The sequence below is a fragment of the Rhinoderma darwinii genome, chromosome 4 (genome assembly GCF_050947455.1).
Source record: "Rhinoderma darwinii isolate aRhiDar2 chromosome 4, aRhiDar2.hap1, whole genome shotgun sequence".
In the NCBI taxonomy this organism is placed as follows: domain Eukaryota; kingdom Metazoa; phylum Chordata; class Amphibia; order Anura; family Rhinodermatidae; genus Rhinoderma; species Rhinoderma darwinii.
Window position 1 is genome coordinate 191,277,046 of NC_134690.1, and position 25,621 is coordinate 191,302,666.

Sequence of the window (25,621 nt, forward strand, 5' to 3'; positions counted from 1 at the left end):
TGACCATTTCGAAGTACTTTAGTTGCGCAATTTTGTTTTACTTCCCAATTTCAATGCTGATCATATTGTTTCAGTTTACAATCTAATTTCCATACCCTCAGACACAGTGGCTCAATGACCAATTCCATTTAAAAAAAACAAAAAAAAAAAAAAACATGTTTTGGGATTATGGGACAAAAAATAATGGGATGAATATGCAAACTTGATACGGAATTGTTTCTCAGGTGGGATGAATATCGAAAGAAGTCACATGTTGCAAACTTTTTATATATCTTTCTACATATCATATCCTTATACAAACAGACTCATAAGCACAGCAGAGCCATGTGCACGGATTCTGTCCCTACAGTTCTGTGTTACCAAGCTATAGGCAGTCTGTGTCTCGCCATATGGTTCCTCCAAACATCACCCTATTACGTATTATGGCTCTGTACAACTCGAAATCTTTTGTTGCATGAGGTTGAAGCACGGTAAAGAATAGATAAAGTAAAACAAAATCAAAAATACTTTCTCATACTTTCTAAAATTGCATGGTTGGGCAGGAGATAAGACCTTGGACAGAGTGTATAATTTTATTTGCAATTTTAGTGTATCCTGTATACTTATATACTTGTGAGTATAATAATAATACTTATGTTATTTGCAATTATCGTCAAGATCAACTGCACTATGTGTGTGATTTATCAGCCACACACTAATTATCATAAAAGCTTTGACAAAAATTTAGGAGAATATAAGGATATATGGGCTACCGATCATACAAATGGGAACTGGTAGAGTCTAGCTGACTTTATTTAATAATTTATTGCAAAAATGTGACATTTTTGTTTGGTGCTGCAGCTGGTTTTCTCCTGTTATGCAGATCTAACATAATGTGGTTACATCCTGAGGAACAATCCTACTATTTGGCCTGGGCTGCACAATAAACCATGCAATTCATTCCAAAGGTGTTTAGTGTGGAGGAACTCGAGTGGTCTTCACAGAGCCCTGACATTAAACCCATCAAACTGGTCAAAACATGTCTTTATGAACCTCGCTTTATGCACAGTGGCACAGTCATGCCAAGAACAGGAAAGAGCCTTCCCCAAACTGTTTTCACAAAGTTGGAAGCATACACTTGTCTAAAATATATTTTTATGCTGTAGAATTAACATTACCCTTCATTGGAAATAAGGGGCATATCCTAAATCCTAAAAAACAGCTCCAGACCAGTATCCCTCCTAGACAATATTTTACAATAGGCACTAAGTAGCGTTCCCCTGGCATTGGCAACCCCAGATTCATCCATCAGATTTCCAGATAGAGAAACGTGATTCATTACTCCAGAGAACACATCTCCACTTCTCCAGGGTCCAGTGGTTGGCGTGCTTTACACTGCTCCAGCCCACTCGTGGCATTACATATGGTGATCAGAGGCTTTTGTGGAGCTGCTTGACCATGTAAACCCATTTCATAAAGCTCCTGACGCGCAGCTCTTCCTGACGCAATTTGGAACTCCGTTATGCAACAGAAGACATGTTGAATGGTCTCGTTATTCCTAGATGCTTCCACTTCACAATAATAACACTTACAGTTGACCAGGGCATATCTAGCAGACCAGAAATTTCACCAACTGACTTACAGAGGTGGCCTCCTATGACAATGACACATCTAAATCTCTTCAGTTTAACCCTATACTAATGACAATGCTTGACAATGGAGATTGCACAGCTGTGCGCTTGATATTATGTACCTCTTTGCAATGGGTATGGCTTAAACTCTTGAACTCAATAATTCAGAGTGGTTTTCACATTCTTTTGGCCATAAAGTGTATTTTCTGATTTGGAGTGTAAACTTATGAAAAAATCTTTTCTTTTAAAAGTGTCTCTAGCTCCCGCAAATTCCAAAATACTTTGAAAGCCGAGCAGACAGAACTTAAATAAAATACGGGCTAAAGATTTAATGTAGCAGAGGTGTCTCAGACATCTGGATAAAATAGATATATATTTAGTAAAGAAAAAGTAAGTGAACCCTTTACTAATACAATTCGGTCTTATTTTTATCTAAGTCACAATTATAGAAAAACACAATCTAACTAAACTAATAACGCACAAATAGTTATACTGTTGATGTCTTTTATTGAGCACATTGAGTAAACATCGATAATGCAGGAAGAAAAAGTAAATGAATCCTTAAATTTAATAACCTGTAGATCCCCCTTTAGCAGCAATCACTAAATGTTTCCTGTATCTGCAAATAAGACTTACACAACATTGAGGATGATTTTTTTTTTTACCATCCCTCACTGCAAATGTGTTTCAGTTCATTAATATTTCTGGTATGACTTGCGTGCAATGTCCTCCTCAGGTCATGCTAAAGAATCTCTTTATGGTCAGAACTCTGACTTGGCCCTTCTAAAACACAAATCTTATTTTTCAACCATTTTTTAGTTTATTTACTTGTGTGATTTGAGTCATTGTCTTGTTACATCACCCAACGTCTCTTCAGCTTGAGGTCACGGACTGCTGCCCTTACATTTTCCTGTAAAATATTTTAACACATTCTAATTCATTGTTACCTTAAGGGTATGTTCACACGGAAACGCAAAATACGTCTGAAATTACGGAGCTGATTTCAGGTGAAACAGCTCCTGAACTTCAGATGCTTTTGCAAGTGCACGCGTTTTCGCGGCGTCCATTACGGACGTATTTGGAGCTGTTTTTCAATTAAGTCAATAAAAAACGGCTCCAAAAATTTCCCAAGAAGTGTCCTGCACTTTGACGCGGGCGTAAAATTACACCTCGTCTAAACAGAACAACGTAAAACCCATTGCAAGCAGATGTAAAACGCCTGAATTACGTCTGAAAATAGGTCGTGTGCACATACCCTAATAACCGCAAGGCATCCAGGCCCAGAGGCAGCCCCAAACCATGATGCTCCCTCTACCATGATTCACAGTTGGGATGAGGTTTCGTTGTTGGTGTGCAGTGCTCTTTTTCCTCCAAATGTTATACATTTGTGTAAAAAAAGTTAAACTTCTGCTCATCAAATATTTTCCAAGAATCATTGTGGAACATCCAGGTGGTCTAGAGCAAACTTGAGACAGGCTGCAATGTTTTTTTTTTTTGGACAGCGGCATCTTCCTTCGTGGTGTCCTTCCATGAACATCATTCTTTTTCAGTGTTTTTCTTATAGTGGACACATGAGTAGAGGTTTTTGCCGTTTGTAGAATCTTCAGTAGGTATTTTGCTGTTATCTTTGGGTTCTTTCTCACCTCTTTCAGGATTGCCCATTGTGCTCTTGGAGTGATCAAGCTGTGGATCGTTGTACACCCAGGTCTTCAGCAATGCTTTTGTGGCCTTTTCCAGCTATGTGTGTCTCTAAAACATGTCTTCTGAGGTCTTCTGAAAGTTGTTTGCCTCAAGGCATAGTTCACGCTAACCAGTCGTTCTTGAGAAGAATAGATTTATCAGTAACCAGGCTTTGCTTGCCTTTATCTAATGGGCAAAGCACCTGGGAAACTCACACTTCCAATCCCATCTCCTTAATTTAAACATCTTTTGACAATTAGCTCTTGGAGAAGACATTAGCAAACAGAGGTTCACTCACTTTTTCTCCCTGCACTGTAGATATTTACTCAATGTGCTCAATAAAAGACATGCACAGTACAACTGTTTATGTGTTATTAGTTTAGTTAGATTGTGTTAGATAGTGGATTAGACCACATTTTATTAGTAATCAGTGCAGAAATAAAGGTCATTCCAAAGGGTTATCTTATTCTTGCAACTGTACCTTTTTAAATGTTACCAACTTTCCAACCAGTATACAGTATCTTCTTAAGGTATAATGTCCCATAACCACTCATCCTCTCCTAAGTTAAGTAGTTCCCTGATTTGAGCTGCCCTGGCCCATTTTTTTAAATTTATTCTAGACTGTGGAAATTTACTTCAAATCCCATTCTTGTAGGAATAGGTGGCAATGCTTTACAACTCTACCTCTCCATTATATCTGGGGAAAAATACACACAGGATGAGGAATCCAAAATGCAAGAGGCACAATGACACACTGATCGGACTTTTATGACATATCTATTATTTCTGCTTCTTAGATCTTTCTAGAGCATTCAGTTCATTTTACAATATGTACAAAGGACGTACCAAACCGCATTTTAACTTACATTATAACTTCAGCCTTATGGTAGCAACAAGTAATGTTAACTAGCCACAATGAAGATGTGGTATTTAGTACATTTTATATGGAAAAAGCATCTAAATACTCAAAAGAGTTAAATAGCATTTAAAGGAGGTATAAGTCGTTTACGATTTATAATCTAGGGCCTCTTTAAAACCTTATCACATTTGTTAGTGGCTATGTTTGGTATTGCAGCTCTAATGGCGCTAATTATATTTAGCAGTGCTATCAAGACAGGGCATCAAATATATGCTATTTGTCACTGCAATCTGCAAATGTCACAGATGGGAAAATGTAATACTGCATAAATACCAACCCTAAAATAACAATATGGGTACAGTTTAAAGTACTACCATACATATATATATATATATATATATATATATATATATATATATATATATATATATATATATATATATCCAAAAAAAGACAACGTGAAGCAGCACTCAAAGTCTAGAAAGTGCCTTCATAGAGGAGGTGAAACGTTCTGGTTCCATGTTGGATGAATAAATTCACTTTATTTGAGTGCTGCTTCACATTCTCTTTTTTGATTATCCAACACATAAGGAGAGGTCACTCCTTTATCTTTGAAGCCCCGCACCAGCCTAGTCAGGCATTTGTTCACAGTGCTGCTCCGATCCTTTGCTTTTATATATATAATCTGTACAATTCCATTGAAAAACAAACTGAAATCTTTTAGGGTGGAAAAAAAATGCGGTTGCATTAATCTGCACACCCTTAAACTAATACTTTGTTGAATTATCCTTTGACTTTACGTCAGCATTCAGTATTTTTGGGTAGAAGTCTATAAGCATGGCACATCTTGACTTGGCAATTGTTGCCCACTCTTCCTTGCAAAAGCGCTCCAAATCTGTCAGATTGTGAGGGCATCTCCTGTGTAAAGCCCTCTTCAGGTCACCCCACAGATTTGCAATGGGATTCAGGTCTGGGCTCTGGCTGGGCCATTCCAAACGTGTAAACAGCTTTGCTGTTTAGAGGAGCTATAAAACTGACCTTCCTTTGAGCTAGTTGAGATTCTGGAGCATTACTTTTGTGGGTTCGATTAAACTCTCAAAATGGCTAGAAAAAGAGAGCTTTCATGTGAAACTCAACAGTCTAGTCTTGTTCTTAGAAATGAAGGCTATTCCAATGCGAGAAATTGCCAAGAAACTGAAGATTTCCTACAACGGTGTGTACTACTCCCTTCAGAGGACAGCACACACAGGCTCTAACCAGAGTAGAAAGAAAAGTGGGAGGCCCCGCTGCACAGCTGAGCAACAAAACAAGTACATTAGAGTCTCTAGTTTGAGAAATAGACGCCTCACAGGTCCTCAACTGGCAGCTTCATTAAATAGTACCCGCAAAACGCCAGTGTCAACGTCTACAGTGAAGAGGCGACTCCGGGATGCTGGCCTTCAGGGCAGAGTGGCAAAGAAAAAGCCATATCTGAGACTGGCTAATAAAAGTAAAAGATTAATATGGGCAAAAGCACACAGACATTGGACAGAGGAAGATTGGAAAAAAGTGTTATGGACAGACGAATCGCAGTTTGAGGTGTTTGGATCACACAGAAGAACATTTGTGAGATGCAGAACAACTGAAAAGATGCTGGAAGAGTGCCTGACGCCATCTGTCAAGCATGGTGGAGGTAATGTGATGGTATGGGGTTGCTTTGGTGCTGGTAAAGTGGGAGATTTGTACAAGGTAAAAGGGATTTTGAATAAGGAAGGCTATCACTCCATTTTGCAACGCCATGCCATACCCTGTGGACAGCGCTTGTGTAAAGGCTCTGCCAGACACAGCTTCTGTGTCGACGCCCGTGGTTACTCAATCTGCACCTGCTCCTAAGTCTGATCGAGTGACTCCTTCTTCCACCACTCAGGCTGGGAGGCTGAGGAGTGGGAGAGCCTATCACAGCCTGGCCAGACGGAGCTAGCTCCCGCCCTCTGTCTATTTATACCTTCATTTCCTGCTTCTCCTTTGCCTGTGATTCTGCTTGTTTCCTGGCTCTGCTGCTGCTGCTTGTACTATTTGTCCTCTGCTTCATATTGACCCTGGCTATACTGACTACTCTCATGCTCTGCGTTTGGTACCTCGTACACTCCTGGTTTGACTCGGCTCGTTCACTACTCTGTTGCTCACGGTGTTGCCGTGGGCATCTGCCCCTTTTCCCTTAGCTTCTTTGTACCCTTGTCTGTCTGTCTGTCTTGCACATAGTGAGAGTAGGGACCATCGCCCAGTTGTACGCCGTCGCCTAGGATGGGCCGTTGCAAGTAGGCAGGGACTGAGTGGCGGGTAGATTAGGGCTCACCTGTCTGTCTCCCTACCCCTTCATTACAGCTTGATTGAAGCCAATTTCATCCTACAACAGGACAATGACCCAAAGCACACCTACAAATTATGCAAAAACTATTTAGGGAAGAAGCAGGCAGCTGGTATTCTATCTGTAATGGAGTGGCCAGCGCAGTCACCAGATCTCAACCCCATAGAGCTGTTGTGGGAGCAGCTTGACCGAATGGTACGCAAGAAGTACCCATCAAGCCAATCCAATTTGTGGGAGGGCCTTCTGGAAGCATGGGGTGAAATTTCTCCCGATTACCTCAGCAAATTAACAGCTAGAATGCCAAAGGTCTGCAATGCTGTAATTGCTGCAAATGGAGCATTCTTTGACGAAAGCAAAGTTTTAAGGAGAATATTATTATTTCAAATAAAAATCATTATTTCTAACCTTGTCAATGTCTTGACTATATTTTCTAGTCATTTTGCAACTCATTTGATAAATATAAGTGTGAGTTTTCATGGAAAACACAAAATTGTCTGGGTGACCCCAAACTTTTGAATGGTAGTGTATATATATATATATATATATATATATATATATGTAAAATTGCAATGAGTAACATAGTGTTTCCCACATGATGTGCATTTTATGCAAAACATGCAAATTGTATAAAAGATTCTAAAATTTAGTGTACACTGGGAATAGCAACAGCAATAGCAACACTGCATTAGTCTGATAGAATCTTTCCTCTGAGCTCTGTTGTCGCAAGTTATGTTGACATCTAAGCAGCTGAATGTACCAGGAAGCCACATTGACCAAAAACTTAAATTATGCAACCATGCAAACAGCTGCTTGAAAGTTAAGAACTATTTGTTAGTTTAAAATTTGTGCATCATAAGGTATTAAACTAGAATCTAACATGTAACAAATGCTACTGTATCACCGTACAGTTCAGCAAATGAATATAAATTCCTTATAAAAATATTTATATTTATGTCATGCTATGCCCTTGTTTATGGATTTGGTTATGTTATGTGTATTTGTGTAAATAAAGCAAATTATATTGATTGCAAATACGACTCAATAATATTAAACGATTTAATATTGTCAATATTTTAAGAACATCCATTTAAAATGTGTTCACTGGGTCCACTTGCTAATGATTACATACATTACTTACATTAGTTTTGATGTTTTTTATAGGGGCCAGTTTCACAAACACTAATTTAAGCAATGGAATAGATTCACCCAAAAAAGGACAAAGTAATGAATTATTCATTTTTCATTTCCAATAAAATTTAAATAATTATGTCAAAAATGTAATGTATGAGACTGAACATAAGATTCATCACCCGCCTAAACTTCTGCAACTATTGCACCCCTCCAATCGATCTTTAACTGTGCTGCCCGGTTAATCTACCTCTCCCCTCGTTCATCCTCTGCTTCTCCCCTCTGTTAATCCCGTAAGGGCATGGCCAGACATGGTGGAATGGCTGTGGAATTCCGCAGCAGACAGTCCGCAGTGGAATTCTCCAGCGGCCATTTTTTACATTTGTTTCAATACATTTTTAGGCAAGTTAGTTCAGACATTGCGGAAAACTCCGCTGCGGACCATAGGCTGCGGTGCAGAATTTTCCCTCCATGCACCGTCTGTTGCGGAGAAGAAGCAAAATTTCACTGCGTATTTCAGCCTTTGCAATGCAAAAACTGAAATCTGTGGCAAGTCCGCTGTGTTTTCTGCAACGTCTGAATTACCTGTCAAATATGCAAATGTCCATGCAGGTTCGTTGTGTAATTGCCCCAAATCTACACCAACATTTGCAGCGGAAAAACTCTGCCACGTGTGAACGTGCCCTAACTGGCTACTCATTGTCCAACTAATTCAGTTGAAAATATTCACAATGACATATATGTCATGCTTTCCACCACCTGTCCTCTCCATACACATGTAATGTTCGCTTCTAATAATAACTCCTCCTTTGCTCTCTGATCTACTCTTCACGTAATCCTCTCCAAGATTTCTCCCATGCATCCCCCATACTCTGGAACTTGCTACCCCAACAAATCAGTCTCTCTCCAACCATGGAAACCTTTGAAAGCAACCTGAAAACCCACCTCTTCAGAAAAGCTTACAACCTGTAATAACCCTGCTGCCACTAGTCTACTAGATGAACATCTTCTACCCTCACCTACTGTCTCCTTCCTTTGTAGATTGTAAGCCAATGCGGGCAGGGTCTTCTCTCCTTCTGTACCAGCTTGTCATTTATTAAGCTCATGTTTATTGCACTTGTTTATTGTCTTAAGTTATTCGCTTAAACCCTCTTTCATATGTACATCATTACCTTTCCTCGATTCTTCACATATTGTGAGATATGTAATGTGAGATGACAAGCTTTGAGAAAAAAAAATTGAGTCATGAGATGTCTATGCTATATACAGTAGGTCAATGTGTGGCAACACACTGGTTGTGATGCGAATTGCAGTTTTCAAAAGTTTTTCTAGGATGTTGCAATATTTAATTGAATTGGTTTCATGAGAAATTGGAGTCCTTAACCAAATTCAAACAAAGGTAAGGGTGGACATAGCTGTACAGCGCCCTGAAAATAAATAATAACAATAATAATAGGCGAAAAAAATTTACTTTTCATGCAAGTCCCTGTTCTTCAGCAGTTTTTCATTTACACATTGCCATTGAACAATCAACTAAATATACAAGCAAATAAGATAACGTACAATCGTGAAATGTATGAGTGGAAGCTAATGTGCGGAGCAATATAAAACATTTATTAATTCAGATCTATTGATAATGTTTAAAAAATGGACAGAGGGATTTTGGTAAAAAGTAGCTGTAGTCCCTCCATGTTAGCGGTGTGTTTTTATATTCGATTTAAAACTTCAAGATGATCAATAAATTTGCCATAAAAATAGTTTCATTCTTCAAAGCTAAGCATTGGTCATTAGTTTCACATGTCTTTAACATAGTGATCTAAAAAAGTGAGGATAAAAACATTTATTGTTCCTTTGGAAATTGGATGAATATGATGACCATACACATCTCAACTTTAAAGCCTAATTTGAGAATTAAATGTTGAAATATCTCTGTATTTTTTTTTTCTTTTGGTAAATCGAAAATATGAGTTCAAACAAATTTACTTCTGTATTTTGATCTTAAAAATACTTTTGATTTAGTCTTACTTTTTTTTTATTGAGGTTCCTGTGCCAGCACAAATTCCAGACCATTGGATACTAGTTTAAATAAAATGTATAATAAAATTCTAATAATAAAATAACATTACTTGTGAAGTGATATCTTCATGTATTTACAGTATGTTCATGTGTTTTACCAAAGAACACTTTCCAGAGCCTAGTAATACATCATTCAGGTCAGGATCACACACACACTGTTCTGATGCAGTTTTTGTGGCAGTTTTCGATGTTTTGAGCCAAAGCCAGAAGTGGATCCAAAAGGAAGGAAAGGTATAAGGAAAAGACTGATGCATCTCCTTTCTTTCGTTTCCACTTTTTGCCAAAAACTGCCACAAAAACTGCATTAAAACAGTATGTATGATCCTGGCCTTATGGTAGTTGTCTACCTTTGGATTAAAAGTAATCCAAAATACTGAGTTAATAATTTCATAATATATCTTCTCTTCACTAGTTCTGTGTGCCTGCAGCCAGCATTAGGATGAGCATAAGAGCATACTGCATACATATTTATATAACTCCTATTGAGCCTAATATTTTATGAATTCACACTGACATATTTCTATTTTATTCTACTCAATCATTTTTAAAGAAATACATAGAGAAATGTTGCCATTACCATTCCCATTGCATCAAGTTCCCACTGCTTTTGACTAGCAGGATAACGTAGTCTACCCACTTAAACAACTGAATAAATTAAAGTCAATGAGACCCATTAGTATCCACCATAGATCGGTCATAGACGTAAACCTTAACAGAGCCTACACAGGCAAAATTAAAATATGAATTCCCATCCGCGCGCAGACAAGCTACAGTGTTATATGAGGGATTTGGAAACAAATACACTAAAGCTACTCACATACATGTACCTACCATTCAGAATAGGGATGGCTGCTCAGTATTACAATTGCATATAGATAAGGATTCTTAAAGGTGCCAGTGACTTATCTGGATTTTAAACTGGTACTTTAACCTGAATATGTGTTAGTAAGTATGGCCTTTCTTTCTGCAATTTTAATACAAAATGTACATTAAGGTTTTATAATTATATGAATAGATTTTTGTTGATCACATACAGTATTTCATTTATTTATCACTAGAGAACTGTTATTTAAACATATCTTTTGTTTGGTAACAGGGAGAACCTGGTGTTGATGGTAACAAAGGAGAAAAAGGAGACTTGGTATGTTTTTTTTCTAGTTTCTATGTAACTTAATGGGAAAGTTATTTTTTACACTATTACTTTTTTCTTGTGTTTATAGTGTAATATTTCTTTAACCTGGCATCAGTAGGGTTTTATAGTCTAGTAAGAGTATACTGCAAAATATTAAAGAATCTCACAAAATCAGAAGATTAAAAGGGGTTGGCCGGTATTTTATTTTTTTCAGCTAGTCCTCTTATTCATGTAAAATAACCAATTATAAGGCTTAAGAAAAGCAAAGTGATAGAAGTGCATGTTATGTTCTCCACACTTAGTAAGCTATAGGTCTTGCAGAGGTAGCAGTGACACTTGGGCTCTGGTTCTTTAGGGGCCCCAAATGCCCCTCTGTCACAAAGGAAGGTGCCAGTTTTATAAACGGCACATTCTATGAACATTTAATAATGCAAAATGTGTGATAATCTGGTACCTGTCAAGCCATATCATGTATCTACCCTGTACCTTGATTTGACTATACCACAAAAAAAAAAAAAAAACATGTAAAAACTTGAAAGTATTTTTTGTGGCTTTTCTTTGTGGTGTGTTTTAAGAAAACCTGTCATGCTGAAAATGCTGTGTAAATCTGCAGGCAGCATGTTATATAGCAGGAGTAGGTGAGCAGCTTGATATATATAGTTTTGTGGGATTCAGTATAACTAGCAATTTATTCATGTAAACCTTTACTCCTTCTGGGGTTAGGAATCCAGTAAGTGGACCTACTCAGTGATTTACAGCTTGTATTCACACTAATACAGGAAAGACTGTCAAATACTAAATAGAGCCTCCCAATCACTGTATAGGACCACCCACTGTACTACTAAACCCACATTGAGGGGTTAATTAGTTAGTTATTTATTTAGTTAGTTAGTTACACTAAATTTTCTCTCACAAAAATATACATCAGTCTGCCAATCTCACCCGCCTTTATTACATGTTACCCGCAGCTTGAACTGTATTTTCAATGGGACAGATTACCTTTAATACCATTTTTGAAATGATGTTTTTTTGTACTTGCATTTGATTAGTTTTTGGGCTGGATTCACATGCAGCATTTCGGCTCAGTTTACTTCTCATCCTCTGACATATGCCTCCAAGATATGGCATACAGTGGCATATATCGTCCATTGACTTCCATTGTAGAAAAAAACGTTTACTGCGCTTTATAATTTTTTTTTACTGTGCTCCACTGCATAGAAAGCATGGTAGACCAAGCAATTCTATACAGTGAATTATTATTTTTTGCCACACATACCGGTTCACTGTATGCCAATAGACTCTTTGGCATACACTGGGTGCATCGGAGCCCATGGGCATGTCTTAATTTACCTCAGGGAATACGTCAGACATGTACCACCGATGTGCATTAAAAACGAGATATGACCTGAGCCTTACTCGTGTTTACAGTGGTATTTTTCGTTGTGATTTTTCCAAAATGAAACTCGGCGGCTAAATGTTACTGTAAAGTCTATAATAAAATATGAGAGATCCTACATACACAGCATTTTGGTTTGTGGAGATTTTGTAGGGGTCAGTGGCATTTTTTGTTTTCACAGAACACAGCATGCTCTAGGTATGAGTTTGTTTTGCCTCTGTTTTTTTTCTATAGGCTTCCCTATAGGAAAAAAAATAGGAGAAACATATGTACAAAATGTCAAAACCTGTTTCAATCTGCCAGAGATTTGAGACTTGGATGGAGGTTCTCCTTCCAGCAGGACAATGACCCTATGATACTTCTATAACTAAACTGGAGTGGTTTAAGGGGAAACATTTAAATGTCTCGGAATGGCCTTGTCAAAGCCCAGTGTAAAGGATCTGCCAGACACAGCTTCTGTGTCGACGCCCGTGGTTAGTCAGTCTGCACCTGCTCCTAAGTCTGATCGAGTGACCCCTCCTTTTACCAATCAGGCTGGGAGGCTGAGGAGTGGGAGAGCCTATCACAGCCTGGCCAGACGGAGCTAGCTCCCGCCCTCTGTCTATGTGTACCTTCACTTCCTGCTCCTCCTTTGCCTGTGATTCTGTCTGTTTCCTGGCTCTGCTGCTGCTTGTACTTTTGTCCTCTGCTCCATATAGACCCTGGCTTACTGACTACTATCCTGCTCTGCGTTTGGTACCTCGTACACTCCTGGTTTGACTCGGCTCGTTCACTACTCTCCTGCTCTGCGTTTGCTACCTCGTACACTCCTGGTTTGACTCGGCTCATTCACTACTCTCCTGTTCTGCGTTTGGTACCTCATACACTCCTCGTTTGACTCGGCTCGTTCACTACTCTTGTTGCTCATGGTGTTGCCGTGGGCAACTGCCCCGTTCCCCTAGCTTCTGTGTACCCTTGTCTGTTTGTCTGTCGTGCACATAGTGAGCGTGGGGACCGTCGCCCAGTTGTGCGCCGTCGCCTAGGACGGGCCATTGCAGGTAGGCAGGGACTGAGTGGCGGGTAGATTAGGGCTCACCTGTCTGTCTCCCTACCCCGGCATTACACCCAGACTTCAATCCAATTGAGAATCTGTGGCATGACTTGACTGCTGTATGCCAATACAACCCATCTAATTTGAAGGAGATAGAGCAGTTTTGCCTGGAAGAATGGGCAAAAAAATGTGCTAAGCTAATAGAGAGATACCCCAAGAGACTTTTATCTGTAATTGCAAAAAAAGGTGTTTCTACAAAGTATTGACTTTCCGGGGTTGAATACTTATGCAAATGTTCATTTTATTTTGTGTTAATTATTGTTTCTATCACAATAAAAAATATTTTTCACTTTAAAGTGCTAGACAAGTTGTGTAAATTGGTACAAACCCCCAAAAATCTATTTTAATTTAAGGTTGTAATGTAACAAAACAGGGAAAACCCCAATGGGGTGAATACTTCTGTTTGAAGAATTTACAATGCTTTGCAAAAGTAGAGTAAAAGAGCGGCACTCACCCAGGTAAATTTCCTTTGTTCCTTTATATTTCAAACAAGCACATAGTAGCAGGTACAGTGAGTTTGCAGGCAACAACTGTTTTGCGTCACTACATGCTTTCTCATACCTTTAAAAGGGTCTTGGTGTCTGCACAATTTTTTTAGGGATATACCATAATGACAAAAAAAATAAAAAATAAAATAAAAAAATAAATGTGAAAAAGATAGTAAAAAAATAAAAACAAAACAAAAAAATTATATATATATATATATATATATATATATATATATATATATAAGAAATGTCCGTCCCCCCAAAAGAAATTGATGTTGTCGTCCCCCCCCCCAATCATTATTGTAGCTCTAGCTCTGGCTAAAATTACCCTATAATAGACATGTAATATATTAAAATGTATGTTAGACAATGACTATCGCAAATTAAAAGTCTCTTTTAGGGTAACACTTTATTATTACCAGAAAAAAATTAGCTAGAAAGTAAAAAAGTATCTTTGTTTGCTATTTTTGTTTTCAAACTGTAAGCCTAAAAATTTTATAAAGCTAAACCTTTGAGTCTAAAAATGATATATTGTACATGAAAAAATGGTGCAAAAATCATGTCGCTGTCAAAAATTAAAAAACGTTATAACCATTTAAGTAACGCGTGTTAAAAATGGCTAAACTGTGTCTGGTCTTGAAGGCTAAAAAGAGCCTGGTTCTGAACGGTTGCTATTAACAATTTCTACATTGTAATCTTCATGTTTTAATGTGGAAGTAGCTATATAATAAATTCTTATATATCAGTGTTATATTAATTCTGATTGACATTTGGTAGCACTGGGCCAATAAGATGCTATACAATGTATGGCTGATAAGATATTAAGAAGGGTATATAGTAAGTGACCATGTGGTATGAGAATTAAAGGCTATATATTTCTTAAAAATGCAATAGAATATGAGATAAGTCACTGTAACACCATAGATCAGAATGAAGTACACTGCAATACACCATTTATCAAATCCACATGAATACCACAATAGTTGCTAAATTGCTTTTTGAGCCTTCATGGCTGGAAATTGATTCAAGTATTTATATTTTATTTTATGCTTCTGGCAAACTTATACTACTGGAGCTGCTATCTTTCATAGGAATGCAAATTCCATTATCCATATTAAACTATAAAGAGGAGAGTAATATAAAACGACTTGGTTTCTGCACCTCTCTAGAGGGACCTAAAGCTTCAGGCAAGATAATTCCAGCTTCAAGAGGTTTCATGGTGTTATCATCTGCATTTCCGAAAATAGCCCTTTTTGACTATCTGTAGTATCTGTTAAGCTTTGCAAATAGGTTTTGATTTCTTGAGATGGGCACCTTTCTCCAACTTGGAATGACTTGTTAATTATTTACAAGTGCCTTAGCAGCTGTGTCAAATTTTTAGGAGATTTGAGACACGTTGGTTGATGTCACGGATATAAATTTGCAGTTGTTGCTGCCATTCCTTTATTGTTGTGTTATTGAGATTGAGATCATGTTTAGTTTGAGGCATCATGTACTTATTATAATATCTATACTGGGAACTCGCTTATGGTTTTATGTTTTACATATACCGTTTATCCATATATATATATATATATATATATATATATATATATATATATATATACTGTATATATAAAATGTGTTTTGTCCTTTTGGCTTTTTGCTATTAAATTAAATATATATGACACTAATCCCTTTTGTTCTAGTGAAAAAACATCAGTGTGTGTGCAACAATGGTCAATGGCTATGGTTTAGAGATCACAATATTCTAACTTAAACTAACGTATTCTGATTACCAGAATGTATTTTCTTTGTAAATACAGTTCAAGGCCGGCTCCGGGTTTATGTGGGCCCTTGGGCGACACAGAATTAGTGGGCCCCTTTGCGGGGGAACTAAAGGCGTTAGTAAAATGGCAGAAAACGTCACTTTGTGCCCCCATATAGAAGTTAGGCACTGTTTATGGCCCCATAAAGAAGTTAGGCCCCCAGTTTGTACCCCCATAAATTTAGTGCCCACTGTACATAGTGCCATGCAGCTACTCCCTACACTTCCAGGTAGTGGCACACAGCCCCCCTCCCAGATAGTGCCACACAGCCCCCCTTACAGGTAATTCCACACAGCACCCCTTCAAAGCTAATGCCACACATCCCCCTCCCAGGTAGTGCCACACAGCCCCCTCCTAGGTACCGCTACACAGCCCCCGTCCCTGGTAGTGTCACACAGCCCCCCTCCCTGGTAGTGCCACAAAGCCCCCCTCCCAGGTAGTGCACACAGCCCCCCTCCCAGGTAGTGCCACACAGCCCCCCTCCCAGGTAGTGCCACACAGCCCCCCTCCCATGTAGTGCCACACAGCCCTCCTCTCTGGTAGTGCCACATAGCATCCCTCCCTTGTAGTGCTACACAGCCCCCCTCCCTATAGGTAGCACCTATGGTGCTCCCTCTAGGAGTGGAATCCCCTACCAGAGCATTGTCAACGCTCTGGTCGGTGATTCCGCTTCAGGAAGAGGCCCTGATGTCACTGTCCATATATGGACAGTGATGTCAGGGGCAACGCCAGAGCCATATTCCCAGGCAGAGTGCTACTAGCACTCTTCCTGGGACTCCTTCTCTGCTCCTGACATCACTGTCCATATATGGATAGTGATGTCCGGAGCAGAGCTGAAGTTCCAGGCAGAGCGCTAGCAAAGGCTCTGCTCTGGTACTCCGGCTCCAGGGAAACCCCTGACATCACTGTCCATGTATGGATAGTGATGTCAGGGGCAATACCAGAGCCAAAGTCCCAGGCAGAGCGCTACTAGCAGTCTGCCTGGGACACTGCTCTGCTCCTGACATCACTGTCCATATATGGACAGTGATGTCAGGGGCTTCTCCAGAGACGGAGTCCCAAAACAGAGGCACTTCTAGTGTTCTGCCTAAGACTCTTTCTCTCCTCCAGGCATCACTATCCACATATGGACAGTCATCAGTGTTCATATATTGACAGTGGTGTCAGGGGCAACCCCAGAGCCGGAGTCCCAGCAAGAGCACTATTAGCACTCTGCCTGGGAGTCTGTAGCCTAGTAAATGGCAGGGTAGGGAGCTACCTCCCTGCTTTGCCATAGCCTTCAATAGTATCTGCATCCTGAGGACGCAGATACTGTTGAATGTGGCATCGCTACATCTGTAGCAGGCATAGCGCCTGCTAGCGGGGCCACTGGGCATGGGGGGGCCATGACGGCGGGCGGCACGCCCTGGGCAGTGGTAGTTATGCCGCCTCCTAGACAGGGGCTCCCTATAGAAGCAGAATCCCATTGACAAAACTGTGGCCAGGGATTCCAATCTTGGATTAGCCATGACGGCAGTGTCAGCACCCGGCACTTGCCCAGGTTTGCCGGGTGCTGATGCCGGCCCTGGTGTATGGTTAACGTGCCAGAATATATGTTTGTGTAAAATATTTCCAATACTTGCTTTCTATTGTACTTGTAGGCTGAACTCGGTGTCAGACTGGGGTTTCTTGGGCCCACCAGAGACAATTATTCTAAAGGACCACCCTCCATCTTCACAGAAAATAAACACGTCCACTTTTAATAACTGTGTTGTTATTATTGCAATCGTCAATGATGTCTAATAGATTATTTGTCAACTAATCCATTAGAAATAGACTCTATTGGCAAGTGAACAAGAGAAAAAAGACAGCAGCAAAAGCCACAAATGTGCTCACCCAGTATTTTGTCCTGAGATCTGCAGTTCCTCAATGGAGTGAAATTGGAAGGGGGAGGGGGGGCTTGTAGGCAGACAAGGAATTCAATATTACGGGAAAACAATTAGATATTTGTCAGCACATCCCCAATGTGTTGTATAAAAAGAGCTTTATTTGGTCTTTTTTTTTTTTTAAAAGCCCATAGAGGACACAGGTAAGGCTTTACCTGTGTCCTCTATGGACTTTTAAAAAATTACCAAATAAAGCTCTTTTTATACTACACATTGTGGATGTGCTGAGGAATATCTCCTTTTTCTCGATCTATTGGCAAGTGATTGGCTTTAAATTCAGCTCCAAATAGGGTTCTCCTTTGCTGGACATTTTGGGCTCTGTTATACTCTGGTACGGTACCCTGGTGTACCAGTCTCACCTTAGCTACACTTGTGCCGTCTCTGAATGTTGGCTGTAAATTCAATTTACCATTTACCATTATCTTATGAGACCCTTCTGATATAGTTAGCACGCTGTAGCTTGCCATTCCAGCAGAGCCAGCACACCTTAAGGGCAATAATGGCCCAGCCAAAGATATTCCCCCTCTGGTGTGACCATAGTACCGCTGAATGATGTTATCATTAGTCAGATCCTTCGGAGTGCCACTTCCAAAGCTCAACCTGTTCATGAATATGAGGTTGAACAGCCTTTAGCTTAAATTAGTCTACTATAACTTACATCAAAGTTCCACATGAATCCCGAGCTGCAACATTATGGGTGTAACAGATTATAAAAATAGAGTCAAATTGTATATTGTTTAATATAATGGACTTTCTATTATTTATCTACCTAATTCAATACCTCAAATGTAAAGGTCAGTAACTTTGAAAACATTTAATGAAATGACAAACCACCAAGAATCATCCTTTAGGACTTAGGAAAGGCAAACCTCTGTGTAGAGGAAACCTCTAGGGAACCGAAGGAGTGGCTTTCCTTTAAAAAGACCACAAGGAATGTAATTGCCCAATGTGTATAAATATATAATTTCCATTTAATCGTACATCTAATTCTAAAGAATGTTTACAGAATCCCAATCAGTTATATGGAGAAATTTATGAGCATAAGAGGATATGGCGCTCACACTGAATTATATATATTTATGTATATATATATATATATATATATATATATATATATATATGTATATATATATATATATATATCGAAGAGACCACGGCACTCAGTATAGAATGGTGCTCAGGTGGGATTCAACTCCGTAGTATTTTGGAAGAAAACTTTTGAATCGAAATGTCTAAGCAAGGCATATGGCCGTGTAAAATTGATATACATATATAATATAATGGCGTTCAAATTTAAATGCCTAAGGCATGTGGCTCTACAAAGAGGTGAATATACAAATAACAGCAATAAGCCCTCACAAATTACAAATAAACATGAGCAATAGTGTAAGTCTCATCACCCATATAGTGCCCACCGAAACAGCCACTGTACCCAATAGACACCAACAAGATTCACAAAACTCTCGGGAACACACCCCTAGACATCCTTAACTGTGAGTGGTATCAAGAAAACCGAACACCTTGCCGCGTGTTTCACTAGCGAAGTAGCTTTGTTTTAATACACTTTGTATATTTTACCATATTTGTAGTGAGCAACATGATATAAATACACTATAGATAAGATAGTAGTGACAAAGAATAGTCATACAGGTTAAATAAATAAACAGTATATACAGGGTTAAACAGAGGAAAGACTGGTTACTGGGAAATATATCTGCCATTTTTTTCTGGCAAGAACGAGTGAATGAGATGGGAAGTCACTATACATTATAAGACCGTTCTAGTGTAAAGTCGGCGACAGCACCCAGTCCCAAAGGATAATAGCGGACAAAAAAAATTGTTTAATCCAACAAGCGACGTTTCGGCTTACATTCAGCCTTTTTTTAATCTTTAATAGTATATGCAGACACAGAAGATCGTCAATTATTGCTGAAATGGGCTCCCCTCATGAATACAGCAAAGTTATAAGTTTAACTCCTTGCAAAGTGAAGAAGTATGTGCCTGGATTAATGGTCCTTTAGACCAAGGGCAAATCCTGCTTCTGAGCTCAATCGGGCTGCATAACTAGAACTCCACTGCATTCCTTGGTAGCAGATATTAGTCAAATGGCACAATTTTTGTTGTGCTATTTAGGCTAATAGGAGAGCAGACTTTCCCCAAACTATGGTACCCTTAAATAGGGCATCAGAGTCTGATGAAAGATCTGCCTTCAAGCTGGGCCCACTACGTAACTGCCTATGTTCATATTTAACAGTATGCCCAGATTTACTACTTACATTTTGTAAATAATTTATCTCACATATCCACAAAACCAAACAACCCATGTGGCTACATAGTCATGCCAGATTTCACATTTTCAAAGCGTGTAAACAAGCAATCATATTTGATACTTTTGTCATCATTTTACACTTTACTAGGAGTCTCTCACTTCCACATGAAATATGGTCGTCCTAGATACAATGTAGCGTTGTTATGCTTGCAATTTATTAAGAAAAGAAAATGCCTTTTCCTGTCTTGTTCAAATTAGTTTTTTTTTTATCTTACGAAACAGGTAGCTGTCTGTGTTTCTGATATATTCTGGCTTCAGTGGAATATAGGTTGCACCTGAGTCTCGTTGCCTAATCATAATTCAGACAATACTGCAATGCTACTATAGCAAAGCAAGTAGTAAAACTAAATGGAAGGGTCTCTATATAATGTTGGTATTTGTTCCATATTTGTTTTGCGTGGCTCAGTTACATTGCTGCAGCATGCACGGAAAACGTATTTAATATATTGTATAATTTACATTGTAGTAAAGAATTTGTTTCATAGGTCAGAATAATAAAACAGTTATTATAGAATGAACTTTTTTTTTAGCTGCCAAGTGCTTACTATATACTTCATGGTTAATACAGATGAAACGGTGGAGACTTTCAGCAGTTTCAATACCTGTCAATGATACCTGAGGGAGAGGTGTTACTCTACCCAGCACCTTTATTGCACTCTGGGAAGATGAACAATCCTAGTGAGGTTATCAATGGAATTTCCTGTTCAAGGGAGATTCCCAGGTCTAGTAAGAGATCTTTCAGTTGAAACACCCCCTTGTGGTAGAACATATGTAAAGCATGCTAAATATCCAAGTATAAAAAAGACAACTTGTAATAAACACAAAATAAAAATGAAAAACACAAATATAAGATAAAATATTAAAAAGTTAATAAGGTGATCCTCCATATTCATGTGATTTATTGCACCCCTAAAAATGGCCATACTAACACATTATCCCATTCATACTCCAAATAAAAGCCCTATCTGCCCCCTCCCCATAATAATAATATATGATGGTACAAACGTTTATGACAAATTAATGGAGACTGCATGGAATAGCAGATAATACTCAGGCAGGAGAGTGTTAATGCTAAGAAATATAAAAATATACCCTATGTGAAATATTTTTCGTTTTTACATTTTTACATTATTTTTTATAATGTAGGCTCCGTTCACATTATCATTATTATCTTCCCATCTGGGATCTGTTGCTTTTTTACAGCAATAATAGCATAGTCTGCAGTGCTATTCTTATTGTGAGAACCCCAGTGGTAACCTGATGGTCTCAACCTGCTATAAGTCAATGGGATCTGTCAGGAAAGGTTTCCTGACGTGTATGTTCTATGAAAGCTTCAGGCATACAGTGACTTACAAAGAGCCTTGTATGCTTTGCATATATTCATAGTAAATAACACACATCTTTTCCTACTCAACTAATGGACTCAACACTATTTTCTTTTGCCCCTTCTGCATCTGTTAAACAACAAATCATGAACAGTATTATTTGTCCATTTTAAAAATCAGATATGAGTAGTATCTTATGTACTGTGGCTTCATCTGTAAAAACAGACACCAAATAAGGACGAGATAAGTGAGAAGTAGTATGTCAATGATATTGAATCAGCAAATGTCCAAATACATATATATGAAGAAACGGAAATAATAATGCATCAGGTAGTTCTTCGTGAGAAAAGCTCATAATGAATGCTTCACATATTTAGGTCTTTACATCTTTCTTATTGGCCTACAGTATTGCATTAGAGCAACTTGATACACAACAATATTTATTAGATTTAATTTTGAACAAAATTATTAAAATATTTCTAATAATAAGAGCTCATACATGTATAGGTTTAATCCTGTTTACTGTATATTCTTAATATATAGTATGTGGACAAGATACTGAATATTCACATATGGATAGATGTAGATATGAATGGAGCGTTCTCCTCTAGGTGGATGATGTACCAAGGACGGAGGAAAATAGGTTATGTTCTACTTAGCTACAAATGTTCTCTGTCATCTGCTTTGATAAATCATAACTGCATCAGCAACTCTCAACTGAGATTAACAATCTCTATGTGAGTATCCATCATTTCTTCATACCCTTCTCATAACACAGATCAACAAGATGGATGAAATTAATTTCAGATGAATACAAAATACCAGATGACGACACAAATCTCCCAGGTATACGTAGAGAATATCTCATTGCAGCACCCAAATAGTCATTAACATACAAGAACTACAGCAAGTGTTTTGGGCAATAAAGCCAAACACAAGGGCTGGAAAAAAAAGTCATATGTAATTATTTATATTGCTTTATTATTTTTAAAAAAACTTCATATTAAAAAAGAACCTCAGTTCATGGTTATCAAAAAGAGAAGTGCACCGTGAGGAAGTTAATAAGGTATTTTCTATGGGATCAGAGTTTGAAGGCTCCACCGGGTCGTAACTAAACCCATAAGAGGATGATGCCTTATGGTCAAATGACTATTATAAACAATCTCTTCACTGTATGACCATTACCTACAGTGGAACTATTGTACACATATATCCCTTGTGTGGATATGACCGATGTTAAATGAGACTTTAAACTGCCCATGCAAAACTCTTTTCTGGTCGAGTAATATTTGATGGCTGTATATGAATAATGAAGCATTGGTGATTCAACAACACAAAGGGCCTATGTTTATATGGATATCCAAACACGGAGTACGCCTTTGGATCACCGATGTCTTAGTGATATGATGTATTTACATCCATACATATACTGTATATTTATATACTATTATTACTTGAACATTTGTGGATTTTTTTCACTTTCTGCACGAATATATTAGGTTCCTTAAATGAACAGCACTTTGCGATACCTCCAGACTGTGATTAACCTGACTCCATCGGTATGAGACGTATTTTGATGTTTGCTATTTAAGCATTACAGTAACTTTGAGACCAATTCTCCTATTTCGTTATAGGTTCTTTTTTCATTTTTAATCTGGCCGTTGTAGTGGTTATTTTGAATATTTGATACCATATTTATTGCATGAATACTGGATTATGAATTTTAGCAGAGCTATATATAGATTAATTAATGCTCTCTATTCTGGATTATATATTTTATGTCTGTTTATCCAATCATGTCTATTATATTTAATGTTGTGTATTATATACAACCAACCAGTGAGTTTCTGTATTGGGTTTGTGGGGAAAAAGTATTCACTTCTATTTTCGATAACCATGGACTGAGGTTACTTTTTTAGTATACATTTTTTGGTAATAAAGAAATATAGATAATTTGATATGAGATTTTTTTCCCCCCAGTCTGTGTGCTTGGCTTTGTTGCCCAAAATACTTTGTGTGCTTGTATAGATTAAATTAAGATTTTATGCACAAACCAATAGTGAAATTTGGAGTCACTCTCCCCCTCATACTTGTGTTTTACCAACATAACCATACTGTAGCTAGTGGATTGAACACAACATTTCTAAATAAGATGTGAAGAAACAGAAACAGTGCACCATAAATTGCATCATAAACTTTGATCAAACAAAGGACACTCAAATAAATGTTTATACGGAAACTCAAATAAAATGTTAAACTTAAACATTCTTTTTTTCTCATCTGTTTTCATTCTCTGATTGAATTTTATTTACATGATTATTGGGGCAGACATGATTATGGTATAGACATGATTATGGGGCAGAGCTGTTACTCTGAACTCTGAAAAGCAGTTCCAGAAAGTCTGAGATCAGTCAGAAAACGACTTAATGACATCTTTAGGAGAGTTTTATAGCCATTCTCTGTGACCTGTGCAGAGGTCAGTGTGCAGGGAGGGGGAGGAGGGGAGTTGTGTCTATCACCTATTGTCAATGGTGGATCCTGTGTTATCTGCCTCTAACTTTATAATAGAGGTGTTACCTTTCATTTTTACCCTCTCTCTATTGATAACAATATGATTTGAGATGATCTTACAAAACAGGAAGTGGCAGCCTATTGTGAGTAGTCAGTGACTAGTATGTACATGTTAAGATTTGTTGTAATATAGAAAGTGACGTGTAAAATAACAAAATTGAGAAAAAAAAACAAATCTGGGTAAATTTCCCCAAAAAAACTTTACTGTGCTTGATGTCGGGAATAAATACTCTTTAAAGTATTTTTCAAAAAAGACTGTTTCCCACATCATGGGCCCTTCAGGTAGTGACACCATGTCCATTGAGATGTCACATAACAATGGCAGCCATTCATGGCAGCCAAATCACTATCCACAACAATGTTTACATCTTAACTGTCTTGAACATGAGCATGTACTGTATGTGTAATCATCAATGTTGGTGATCACAACGAACTTGACAGAAATAACAATAGAAGGTGGTGTCAGGAGGAACTGGCAATAGTTCAACCTAATTCTTCAAGTGCTTCTTCAGAAGTGAGATATAAGAATACTGTTTTCACTATTTTTTATGTACACTAGTACAGACATTGATACTATATGTTTCTTCTGGTAGGTCTCCTTTAGGAGTAGAGTAAATTGCTACAATAAAAAAAAAAAAAATGACCTGTTGCATGAATATGAAATATACATTTTTAAAGAAAGAACGTTCCGTATTTCCTAATTGTTTTATTTATGTGTGCTTTATTTTAAGGGTGAAAAGGGGGAGAAAGGAGAAACTGGTCATGCCGGTCTTCAAGGAAAAGATGTATGTTGAGTATGATTCTATCTCTTTTATTTTACTGATCGCTCACATATATGTTATTCTGTATGAATTGTACATCATTGTTCAGGTTACCCATCTTATCAAAGTGTATTAGTCAGCTTCCAGGAGTAACTGAGTAAATGTTACTTTACTTTGAGAAAGCAATATAATGATAGTGACCTGTCAGAAAATATAGACATAATGCCATTTTGACATTTCTGCTAGCGCTGCTGAATTTATATGTGCAATGCTTTGTGCATTTCTATCTACTTCCATATAATTTTGCAACAGTGATGGGAAAAGCTTTGTTGTATAGACATAAATAAATTAGGTTGATACTTCCAAAAGAACAGTATGGGTTCAACAATTTATGTGTGTTTTTATTGCAATTTAAAAGTACATGTTGACCTTTGAGCTACAAAAAGAACATTTAACAGGGGATGTTCTTATTCAAGGAAGAGGCATAGTCCTGAACAATTAAGGATACTACAGTGATGAACCGGGATTAGGGATAACCGCTGTGGAGTCTAGTGACAGGCAAATGTTTTTTTTAAATTCTTTGTGTCCTCCGTCCCATCTACCTGCCTATATTTGTGTCCAGGTTATGTTTACCCTAGGTAGCTAACAGCCTCCAAATTGGTAATTATTGTCTCTAATGCTCACAAATACTAATAGTCCAGTATAAAGACTGACATATAGATCTGTGGGTATTATGTGTTGTATTCTCCAGCACAACACACGTCTCTTGAAGTGTACATTCCACTTTACCAAAAGTATTACTTGAAGGCAGCTCTTGGGCCCAATGCAAAATCTGTAGCAGTAACCCCCACCTACGATGTAATAATAATTCTGGTGTCTTCCTATGTGACAGAGGGGCCTTTTGGACCCCCTTGGGGACCAGTACTCAAGTACGACTGCTACCTCTGCATTCTCCATAGCGCCTGCACTCTACTGAACAATACCAGGTATATAACCTGGGCCTCATTAAAGAGGCACATCTTGTATGTAGTCTTACAGGCAATTCTTCAAGGGAAAGAAACAATGCACACTAGTTCTCTTCCAGGAGAAGGAAAAC

General features: G+C 38.1%; 1 protein-coding gene across 1 annotated transcript in view; it reads left to right on the forward strand.

Annotated features, from left to right (window-relative positions):
- Positions 1-25,621, forward strand: part of LOC142760489 (uncharacterized) — a 161,451-nt gene that overhangs the window by 98,829 nt on the left and 37,001 nt on the right. The window contains exons 7-8 of the mRNA XM_075863685.1: positions 10,797-10,841; positions 24,496-24,549. Coding sequence (XP_075719800.1) covers positions 10,797-10,841; positions 24,496-24,549 — 99 coding nt within the window. The remainder of the gene's footprint in view (positions 1-10,796; positions 10,842-24,495; positions 24,550-25,621) is intronic.